Genomic DNA, 11,144 nt, shown 5'->3' on the forward strand with positions numbered 1-11,144 from the left:
TAATTTTAGATACACGAAATTAAAGATGCGTACGTATCCTTAGTAATCTAAACGTTTTCCAGAAGTTATTAATAATTTAATAGTTTAAAACTCATGGGTAATGTAATAGGCATATTGTGTAATGAATATATAAATTACCTATATAATCTACTCAATATACAGCAGGAGGAACAAAACTTTTTTGGTGTTCAATCTTCCACTCAACTCGTTTTCCTTAGCATATGAAGTGTTTTTTTAGCCGACATTCTTCCCCCCCCCCCCCCCCCCCCCCCCTTTTTTTGGAGGGGGTATGTTTGCATGCTATGAACATGTTGCATTTGTAGGATAAGACGAAATAATTTTATTTTTTTTTGGGCATGTTTGCATGCTATAAACATGTTGCATTTGTAGGTAAGACTCCGTTATTTCAGTGTAAAATGTTTTCAGCTGAAATTATTTTGAAAAAAATTATTTCCGCTAAAAATATTTTTTTACGTTTGGCTTGTATGGAATCAAAAAAAAAAATATTTCTTATACTTTCATTCATCAAATTAACCTATAAATATCACATAAAAATATTAATATAACTTAAAAAAAATGTATTTATATAAAACAACTAAAAAAATAACCAAAAAATTATGTGTAATTAAAATATACACATTGACTAACAATGATCATATATTTTCATATAATTTGAGAAGTAGTGAGCAAGAAAGAGAGAGACGACGAAGAGGAGTTGCAAAGGAAAATAATGTGAGAATAGAAGGCCTTCGAGGGTGAGTTTGAGATCCAGTGCAATTCTCTGCCCACCTTATTTGTAATTTAGGCAGGCAATTGTGAGATGGTGTTTGAGGAGTCCACTTGGGCGGACAAATGTTCAAGCAAGCCAAGATTTACTCGGGCAGGTAGGCCTCATCAGGGATGCTCTCACAATTGCCTGCTTAAGGGTATGGGAGAGCGGCATAAAACTGGTTACGTAAATGCGAAGCATAAACCTTCGTCTTATGAATGTTATTTTCTTTGGTCAACTGAAAATATTTTCAAGATGTACGCTACGTCAAACACTCAAAAAAAAATAAAATAAAATAAAATTTCAGAAAATATTTTATGCCTAAGCAAACCGGCTTAAGAGAAGCTACTTTTTTTCTCTTCCCCCCCCCCCCCAAAAAAATAAAAATAAAAATAAAAAATAAAAAATAAAAAGAAAAAAAGAAAAAAACAATTTTCCTAGGGTACAATGGTGTAAATGTCCAAGTTACCCGGGAAATTAACTGTCAGGGAAAGGAAGGTTGAACCCATCGAAGAGGCCGTTAGCTTTATCTAGTACCAAAAAAACTGCTGGTTCTCATACAACCAAAGCTGATCACACCAAAATTCAACAGTCAATGGCCACTCTTGCTACCTCAGCCTCTCTCCTCCTCTCCTCTCCACCCTCCAAATTATCTCCGCCTTCTCTTTCGTCTATTCCACGCCTCTCTCTCACTTCTTTCTCTCACTCCACTGCTCTCTCTTCCTCGCTCTCCATTTCTCCTTCTTTTCTCACATACCCCACAAGTTCTAAACGCTCTGCTCTCTCTGCCCTGAGCGTCAGGGCTAGTGCTGCAGAAAAGAAGAAGGTGCTCATAGTTAATACTAACAGTGGTGGGCATGCTGTTATTGGGTTCTATTTCGCAAAAGAGCTTCTGGGTTCCGGCCATGAGGTCACTATATTGACTGTTGGTGAAGAGGGCTCCGACAAGATGAAGAAGCCTCCATTCAACAGATTCTCAGTTAAAATTCCCTCTTTTCATTAATCACTTATATTGGGCTTTTGGTGATTTGTAATGGGTATTTTGAATTTCTTTGATTTACAATTAATGGAACGTACTTTTGTGTTATCTCAAAACTTTTCAGGAAATTGTGAGTGCCGGAGGCCGGACGGTGTGGGGGGACCCAGCGGACGTTGGGAAGGTTGTCGGAGGGGCAGCATTTGATGTTGTGTTGGACAACAATGGGAAGGACCTGGATACTGTGAGGTTTGTTGCTTTGATTGTCGAAAATTAATCTTGAATCATATAATTATGGTATAGCTATCCTACTTAATTGAAGCTGGAATATTTTGATGGGCACTATGCCTTCTAGAAGTGAATGGGCATTAATAAAGGAGACAGTGATTATGGTTGTTTGTTTGGGGCCTAAAAGAAAGCTAGTATATATATAGTACGCTAGACTTCTCACATTTTGAATTCCAGTTTTGACAAACGATAGTCAGTTTATAGAAGAGGATGATTTGAAGCTAAAGCAAATGATTTTTAAGATGCTATACGAATTTGATAATAGGACTTAGATCGTTGAATGGGGTGACAGGAAATGACATACAAGAAGTGCTGCATGTACTTTCAAATGCTTACTTCATAATGTGACAATGAAAATCATCATTGAATTTTGAACGGGTTAATAATGGCAATTTTCACTACCACGTTAGAGAATAAGCATTTTGAAGCACATGGAGCATTCCTCGTGACATTATACTGAGCTATATCATTGGCAAAGCTACAGAATTTTATACCATCGTAGAGTTTTGAAGACAGGGAACCGGGAGTTTTTGAAGGAGCATATATAATATGAGTAACTCAAGCATAATCTTATTTATTTACTTCAGGTGTAAAAGAAATGGCTGCATATCTTTTTAACTTATCTTATTTATTTACTTCAGGAATTAATTCTCTAGATTACCTTACTGCAATATAAGCACTAATGCCCCATTTTTTATGCCTCTTTTGACTCCCTCTGTGCAGTAGGGCAAGTTTGTTTATGGTGGTAGTTCAGTAACATTTATTCGTACTAATAATATGGAGGACTGCACAAATAATTGGAACCAAACATAGTATCGAAAATGGAACAAAAGAAAATAAGCTATATTTATAGGCAGTCAGTGAGCTATTTATTCTAACATCATTCTTCACACATAGGCCTGTGATAGATTGGGCCAAGAGTTCTGGTGTCAAGCAATTTCTATTCATCAGCAGCGCTGGGATCTATAAGCCAACTGATGAGCCTCCTCATGTTGAAGGGGTAAGTTGTGTAGTTATATTATAATCTCCATAGCATACGTGGATTTTCTCCATTGAATAAGAATCTTCACCTACAACAGGATGTGGTTAAAGCTGATGCTGGTCATGTTGGAGTAGAGAAATACATTGCAGAGGTTTTTGGTGTTTGGGCAATATTCCGTCCACAATACATGATTGGATCTGGCAACAATAAAGATTGTGAGGAATGGTTCTTTGATCGTAAGTGTATAATAACCTCAAGAACTTTTCAAGTTATTCATACATATACCCTTGGCTTAGTGATCAAGATTCCTGACATTATTGCTTGGAAATTACATGAACTCCTATTTGCTGACTCACTCGATGCAGGAATTGTTCGGGACAGACCAGTTCCTATCCCTGGCTCTGGAATGCAACTCACAAACATCTCTCATGTCAGGGACTTGTCCTCTATGCTTACTCTAGCTGTTGAGAAACCAGACGCTGCATCTTGTAACATTTTCAACTCTGTAAGTGACCGTGCAGTGACTCTGGATGGAATGGCCAAACTATGTGCTCAAGCTGCTGGTCGCCCTGTCAACATTGTTCATTATGATCCAAAAGCTGTTGGAATTGATGCAAAAAAGGCTTTTCCTTTCCGGAACATGGTAATAACTCGTCTTCTTCCTGCAATTTACTTGAAGTTTGGAGTGAATGATGGAGGCAATGTTTAAACTCAAGACTTCTACTCTGATACTATGTTGAATTACCATTTAACCTAAAAGCTTAAACTGATAGAAAATGGTAGACCTAATCATTTAAATTGTATTCTAACATGCCTCTACCCATTAATAAAAGTCACTCGAGATATTTCCAAGAGCATATTTAGGGGCTTAGATAACACCATAATGATGAACAAGTTCTGAAAAAATCAGAGAAAGATCAAACATACAGAATGTTTAGAATGTTGGGGCCTGACTTTTACGTCTGATTCTGCTTCAACTGTGAGACAACTTACATAATTCATGTACTGTGCAGCACTTCTATGCAGAACCAAGAGCTGCCAAAGACATTTTGGGTTGGAGTGGGACTACAAACCTTCCAGGAGACTTGAAGGAGCGGTTTGATGAGTATGTAAGGATTGGAAGAGACAAGAAACCCATGAAATTTGAGGTAGATGATAAGATATTAGAGTCGCTTAAAGTACCAGTGGCTGTATGATCAATCAAACTGTAACTATATCTATCCATTTTACAAGGCTATTATATATGAGATGCCTATTTTTCTCTCTCTATTTATTCCTACTGTGCGTCAAGAATCAATGTGTTCAATTTTTGAAGTCAAGAAAATGTAGCATGGAATTTTTGGATTGGATTATAGGTAGCCAAACATAATGTAATGCAGGCAGCTCATGGTATTTCTGGGTACACCCATCATATAGCAGCAAGATTTACTGAAGAAGGTTAGGGAAAATTACTTATATGGTATTTGGGATTTGCAGTTGTACCAAACTAATCCCTTTTGAGTACCAAAAGTAACCTGGAGATTCTTGAGTTAAGCCAAGTGTCTAAATGGTCCTGTCATTAACCGTTTGACTAAAACTGTTAGATGCACAAGTGGATCCATGTCACTACTAATCTCCAATTCACACGTGGCATAATTGATGACTCATATATGCTGTCAATGTAAAATTATAGCTAAACCCCCAAATGAAAAACTAAACTTAAAAAAAACAAAAAAACAAAAAAACAAAAAAACAAAAAAAAAAAAAAAGGGGGTCACCCCTCACAACTATCCCTCACCTGGTGAGGGTCGGCTTGCTGCCCCCAACCTTGCATGGGGCTGTGACGCAAGAAGCGAGACACGAAATATTAGTCTACCTAGTTTTATTTAGGTTTTATTAATTAACTGGTTTATTAGTATTTTAGTTTAATATTTTATTTAATTTTTAAAAGTCAATAGTGTTTTTGGTAATTTAATAAATAGTTTTGCTCTAGATTATTTTCGGTAATAATAAATAGGTGTTGCCCTAAATTATTTTGGGGCAAGTCAATGAATAAGTGTTAGCCTATCTCCAATAAGACAGACCTGATGGAATTAAAAATAAATAAATAAATAAAAATGAAGTATCAATTCTCCTCTCTCATTCTCATTCCCTTTTTCTCTCTCTCTCTCTCCCTCTTTCTTCCCCACCATAACTTCTCTCTTTTCCCCATTTCTCTTTCCTGGCCTCTCCCCCCCCTTTTTTTTATTCTAGTTTGATTTATTTATTTAGGGTAAAACAATAATTTTACAATGTCAGCAAGTGTGACTCATTAGTTATTGACACGTCAATCAACGATTAGTGTAGCAAGAATCCATGTGTGTATCTAACGATTTCCGTCAATCGGCAAACAAAAACTACTTTGAACAGTTAACTTACCCAAGGAATCTTTTAAGATATTTTTGGTATCCAACTAAGCATAACATGGATGAGCATTGGCCGCAATTCGGTCCAATCCCGATATCCATAACACACAGCCCAAAAGGATACAACTTTTCTCAGGAATATTAAAAACTAATTCATAGGCTAGGGGCAAAGGGGTGTTCTCAATCATGGAAGTCTCCAACATAACCTACAACAGATAGATCCATTACACGCACCCAACTAATGCAGCTAGACTAACTAGCTATTACAGAAACATACTTGTTAAACCAAAAATCAAAGAGTCTAGATAAAGTTCAAATCAGATCAATCCATGGCAGTTGGCTACTGCCTTGAAGCATGAGACAGCTCTATTCATCCTGCTTGATTTCAAGGTTCTTGAGTTGTGATTCCAATTCATTCTCACTATCAGCATTATCATCTTCAGCCTCCTCGTCAAGATCTTCTCCTTCAGGGTCGTTCTCATCCAAAGGCCCAAGCATATGAGGGGAATTCTTAAATATATCCTTAACCTCATCAATCCCTTCATCAGATATATAATTGGAGTCGATATTTAGCAACTTAAATCCAGGTTTGTGCACAACAGCCTGTGCCAGGACCCTTGCCCCAGCCCTTCTAATTGAATTTGCGCTCAGGTCAACTTCGTTTAATTGGCCATGGCCCACTTCCAATGCCTTGCTGATTACAATTGCACCTTCATCCTTCAGCTCATTCTCACCCAAGCTTAACTTGGTGAGAAATTGTTTTGCTGCTATACAGGCTGCTAAAGTAGCAGCAGCTTTGGCAGTGATGTCATTTCCGGCCATTTCCAGAACTTCAAGAGAAGGTGCAGAATCCTTTAGAGAATTGGCGAGGGCTTCTGCCCCCTCATCCTCCAAGTTAAGGTAACTAAGATAAATCTCAGTAAGATCTGTAAAGACTGGTATAGCCTTACTCAGAGCAACTCCAGCTTCAACGCCAAACATGTTGTCACGCAAATCAAGCTTTTTTAGATGGCTGCAAATCCCTAGTGCTTCAGCTAAGGCAACTCCCCCTTCAGAGGCTATCCTTGTAGAAGAACACCGGAAATCCTCCAATGCTGGAGAACGCTTCACAATCTCAGATATAGCAAGTGCACCTTCATCTCCAGTCATGTTATTATGAAACTGAAGAACCCTAAGCTTCTCAGTGGAAGGAATTAGCTCACAAACTGCTCTTGCAGCTTCCTCTGAGATACCATCATTCATCAAATAAAGCTCCTCCAAATTCTTCTGTGACCTTAGGAGTGATGTGAATGCCCTGACACCCTTTTCACCCATGGCATTGTTTGAAAGGTCCAGATATCTCAAAACACAACCTTCCAGGGCTGAAGAGAATATGTTCATGACCTTCAGAGCATCTTCCTCCGACCGTCCTGCAATAAAATCTGATAGGTCAACTTCTGTCAATTGATCCTCAAGGGATATCAGAATGGGCTCAACAACACGAGCGGCATCCAAGCCAAAACTTCTATTACTGAAACAAATCTTAGTATACGAGTTTGGTTTCCTTAGTGGTTTTAGAAGCTCCTCGGCCTCCTCTGCTTCAAGAAAAGCCCTGCGACCTCCAGATATATCAAAGATTGTATCATTAGCAGCAGTAGCTTTCTCAGATATAATATCTCCATCGTCCTTTACTCTGGGGCCTCTTTTAAGAACTTCCAGCATAAGCTTACTCGATTCTTTGGCATAAATTTGCACAGCAGAACTCCCATCACCATCTGGCTCCTTCTCAAAGTGCTGGCTTGCAGCTGCGAAAGCAATATCTTCTATATGCTTGGCATCCTCCTCTGCCTCTTCTTTACTCAACAGGCCATACTTCCTGGAGAAAATGGATGGAGTCGTAAGATTCTTGATCATTCGATCTACAAGCATTAGCCTTGTACTCTGGCTAGGGGGCCATAATTTGATAGACAATGGGCGGTGTTGGAAAGTCTGTATTGCAGAATCCATGCCAAAGTAGCCTGGAACATTGTAATTAAGTCATTAACATATAACAAAACTAAAGTATAATAATACCCTTGGGGAGGGGAGAACATTTATTTGAACTAGGTTATAAATACAGCCAAACAGATTGCTTAACCTACATAAAACATTTCTGGCTCTGTGGCATAATTACCCGACTAGTTTAAGCAATCAAGTAAAACCTTTGACAAAATTCTCAACTATTTAAACTCAAACTCCAATTTCGTCAACACAAGTGAAACTCAAATTTTCATTTGACAAAGCATCAATTACTAGGATGCACATAACAGCATCGAAAAAAGTATATATATATAACATTAAGGGTGTGTTCATGAAAAACACACCATTCTGAGGTGAAGTTCTCAAAGATATGAAATAAAAGAACAAGCAAAAATCAAAATTGCACAATCAACTATATTTTTTTTTTTTGATAAGTATTTGCACAATCAACTATATTAAGGTGTGATTATTCCAAGAAAAAAAAAATCAACTATATTAAGCGTCCCACTATTGTTGTGTAGATAGTGATGGTGTTGGTGGCAGTAAAGGCTACTGTGGCAGTTACAGCAATGGCAATGATGGTGGTGTGTGCCTATCACTGTATTGGCCATGGTGTTCACAGCAACAGCAGCAACTATAATGCTAGCACTGATGCCAATGATACAATTTGTAGTAGTAAAGGAAATGACATGTATGGTTCTTGTAACATATACCAATGTACAACGGTGGTGAAAGCAGCAAAGCAACATTTGTGTCACTAAAGGAAATGAAATCCATGGTGGTGAGAGAAGCATGGCAAGGAGGTGGTGGGGTGAAAACAACTTTTTCTTGTGTATCAACAAAAGTACATCCAATATTAAATACCAAACATATGCTTTTCCTTTTTCTGTTATATTTCCATTTTCTAGGTATAAAAGAAGGCACACTAAAGGTGCTAAAACTGCACTGCCCAGATAATTTATATGCAGACCATAAAAGTTCATATGCCCCTACAGAAGAGTACTCCCAATGTAAATTTGGACATGTAAGGCCATATGTTACAGGTGGTGCTCCTGTTGGATCTATTAGGACTCTTAGAATGAGTTCGCAAAAAGAAAAATGCTTAGAATAAGCAAGAGAGAAAATTATTAACGCTATGCCATGCCATCCAGATTAACAACTCTTTGTACTTTATATGGCATAGCATCCAGATTAACTAGTCTTTGTACTTGATATAGATGTTAGAAGATTATCAAATCAGTTATCTCCTCCACAATCAAACCAGTCTAGATATATGCCCTAAAGATAAGAGCTTATACATCTATAGCATCCAAATACCATATAAGGAGAAAATCAACAGATATTTCAAAGGAAGTGGTTCTTAACAAACTCAAGGGTCCAAAACTTAAAATCACATGCAATTCTCTGAAAAGTGTATATATTGCACAGACAAAGAAAATTGACGCTAGAAAACAAACAGATTTACAAGTCCCTTGTAGTAAAGTTTTTTTTTTTTGAATGCCTTTACATTCTTCTGAAATCTGATACTACTGATTTAAACAAATTAAGACACAGATCACAATATCACAACTACCTACATCAAAGTAAATTGCATACAGAATATGTTTGTTAAGTTTTGACTTCCAAAAATTAACACTTTATTTCATTTAAGTTAACTCATATCGTGCAACTTAAAAATCTTTATCCTCTCATGCCCCAAATACTGAAATATAAAAATTCAAGTTCCTTTCCCCTCTGAACATTTTCTAAGCATCCATATCGAATCATCGATCACAATGTCTAATCAAAACAACATCTTAGAACTCCAATTCAACATTGTTGTAAAATCAATTAACGTATCCAGTTAATGAAAATGAACCCTCACTAATCATAGGGGAAATGACATGCATAGATCTAGAAGAAGAAGAAAAAAAAGCCTTGGTCTGGTTCTGGACAAATTGTATTAAGAAAGAAACGAAAATTGAAACCTTATAGGAAATTGCTCATTCATTAACAATAAAATAAAAAGTGAAACCTTATAAGAAATCAAATTTACTAACATAATTCAAAACTTCCTCCCCCACCAACCAAAGCAACAAGGCCAGGAACAAAAAAACATAGAGAACAGCAAGAATTTTCAAGTAATCAAGCACTGCACAAAACCCTACGAGAAAGAAAATATTTGACAGCATACGAATACAAATCACAGGAAATCCACGACTTCTTTTGCACGAATATTTCAGTTTGGCATCCAAGAAAACGCAAGAAAAGAAGAAAAGAAAACTCGAAGCTTTAGAAACGGCGGAGTCAAGCCCCAACCTGCCAGTTCCATAAGATCCCAAGCATCTACTTAATTTTCCTGTGTATTCTAAGCAACCAAACAAACAGCAATACACAATCAAGGAAATGGAGGACAGAGGAACAGACTCCGCGGCAGCGCCCGGACTGAAAAGAGAATCATCCGAAACTGTAAACCCTAGAAGTGAAAGAGTAATAGAGAAGAGCAAAAGGCACCTTATTGTTCTCCTGTTTGTTTCTCGGGAAACTTTCTGAGGCTTTTTTGAGTGTGTATGTGGCGAAAGAGTAATGAATGGCAATGGAATCAGTGATAAGAGAAAAAATCAAAGAGAGTGAGTGTGGGAATTGGAGGGAAATGATGAAAACCTAATCTAACTTTAAAATAATGGGAGCCAAGCGTAGGCTTTCCGCATTCTCCTCGCAAAATGACCGAAACGTCCCAAAACTTTCGTCTTATTTACATTCTTGGTCATGATTGCTAAAACTGACATACTGTGGTTTGGACCATCGTGGGCCGGATTGGATTGGGTTGGGCCTTGAATACTAGACCGACCTGAGCCCATTGCTACTTTTAGCTTACCCTTGTTAGCCCGTCTTCCTAAAAATATGGCCTTTCAACCAAAACTCACAAAAGTAATATTACTATTCACACTTATTTCATACCGGTTGACGTATGAAATCGATATAATAAATGGCAGAAGTGGACAAGCGGTTGCGATTGGCAGTTATTTATTGCTTCTTACCGCCAATCGCAACCACCTTAGGCAGTTATCAAATTTTCGTAACAACAACCAATCGTCTGAAGCGGTTAGCAGTTTTAAAATAACCGTCGGTTATCGGTTATTAAAACTCATAAACGCTTTTTAAAAATTGGCATTTTGTGTCTATTTTAGTGTTTTGTGCCTTTTTTGAGCCTCTTTTAGGGTATATTTTATATGGTTGTGTGCCTTTTTAAATAATTAGAAAGTTTCAAAATGTAATAAAGCTCAAAAATATTATTATTATGAATAAAAATCAATTTCATTAAACTCAAGACGAAAATCCTATATCAAACACACCAAAACGACATCGTTTTGTATATTACTATTATGTTTTATATATATAAAAGGGTAAAAGGTTAGCGGTTATTAACCACATTCACCTATCTCTAAATCCACTAACCGCCTCGCCCTAGGCGGTTGGCGATTTTTTTCATCCTCTTATAAAAAGTGGTTATGTGGTTAGCGGTTAACGATTTTTGGTGGTTGATGGTTATTGGGCGGTTAATAACCACCCGCGTGTACAACCCCTAATAAATAGGTGTAAAGAGTAACATTACTCAACCCACAAATGAAGAAAAATGGTAGATTATTTACAACTCTTTTACAATTTGTTAAGACTTATCATCTGCATGCATGTGATTAGAAAGGCATTAATTATTATTGTTTTTTAATTACTGAGGTGGTTCCAAATTGCTCTCAAATTAAATCC

General features: G+C 37.2%; 2 protein-coding genes across 2 annotated transcripts; one reads left to right on the forward strand and one right to left on the reverse strand.

Moving 5' to 3' along the window:
* The first annotated feature begins 1,312 nt into the window (after positions 1 to 1,312).
* Positions 1,313 to 4,284, forward strand: LOC133850987 (chloroplast stem-loop binding protein of 41 kDa a, chloroplastic). Its single transcript, XM_062287270.1, has 6 exons — positions 1,313 to 1,748; positions 1,873 to 1,994; positions 2,931 to 3,033; positions 3,113 to 3,251; positions 3,381 to 3,658; positions 4,029 to 4,284. The coding sequence occupies exons 1-6, from the start codon at positions 1,365 to 1,367 to the stop codon at positions 4,209 to 4,211; spliced, it is 1,209 nt and encodes a 402-aa protein (XP_062143254.1). The 5' UTR covers positions 1,313 to 1,364; the 3' UTR covers positions 4,212 to 4,284.
* Positions 4,285 to 5,422: 1,138 nt separating this feature from the next.
* On the reverse strand, positions 5,423 to 10,084 carry LOC133852021 (RAN GTPase-activating protein 1). The gene is made up of 2 exons (XM_062288683.1): positions 9,891 to 10,084; positions 5,423 to 7,396 (listed from the first exon to the last, which is right to left on the reverse strand). The coding sequence occupies exon 2, from the start codon at positions 7,383 to 7,385 to the stop codon at positions 5,766 to 5,768; it is 1,620 nt and encodes a 539-aa protein (XP_062144667.1). The 5' UTR covers positions 7,386 to 7,396; positions 9,891 to 10,084; the 3' UTR covers positions 5,423 to 5,765.
* Between the last annotated feature and the right edge of the window lie 1,060 nt (positions 10,085 to 11,144).

This window comes from Alnus glutinosa, chromosome 12 (assembly GCF_958979055.1).
Source record: "Alnus glutinosa chromosome 12, dhAlnGlut1.1, whole genome shotgun sequence".
NCBI classification, from domain to species: Eukaryota; Viridiplantae; Streptophyta; class Magnoliopsida; order Fagales; family Betulaceae; genus Alnus; species Alnus glutinosa.

Coding starts and splice junctions, on each gene's coding strand:
- LOC133850987 (XM_062287270.1), top strand. CDS start 1,365: ATGGCCACTCTTGCTACCTCAGCCTCTCTCCTCCTCTCCTCTCCACCC. Junction 1,749..1,872: donor CTCCATTCAACAGATTCTCA/GTTAAAATTCCC, acceptor AAAACTTTTCAG/GAAATTGTGAGTGCCGGAGG. Junction 3,252..3,380: donor TGAGGAATGGTTCTTTGATC/GTAAGTGTATAA, acceptor CACTCGATGCAG/GAATTGTTCGGGACAGACCA.
- LOC133852021 (XM_062288683.1), bottom strand. CDS start 7,385: ATGGATTCTGCAATACAGACTTTCCAACACCGCCCATTGTCTATCAAA.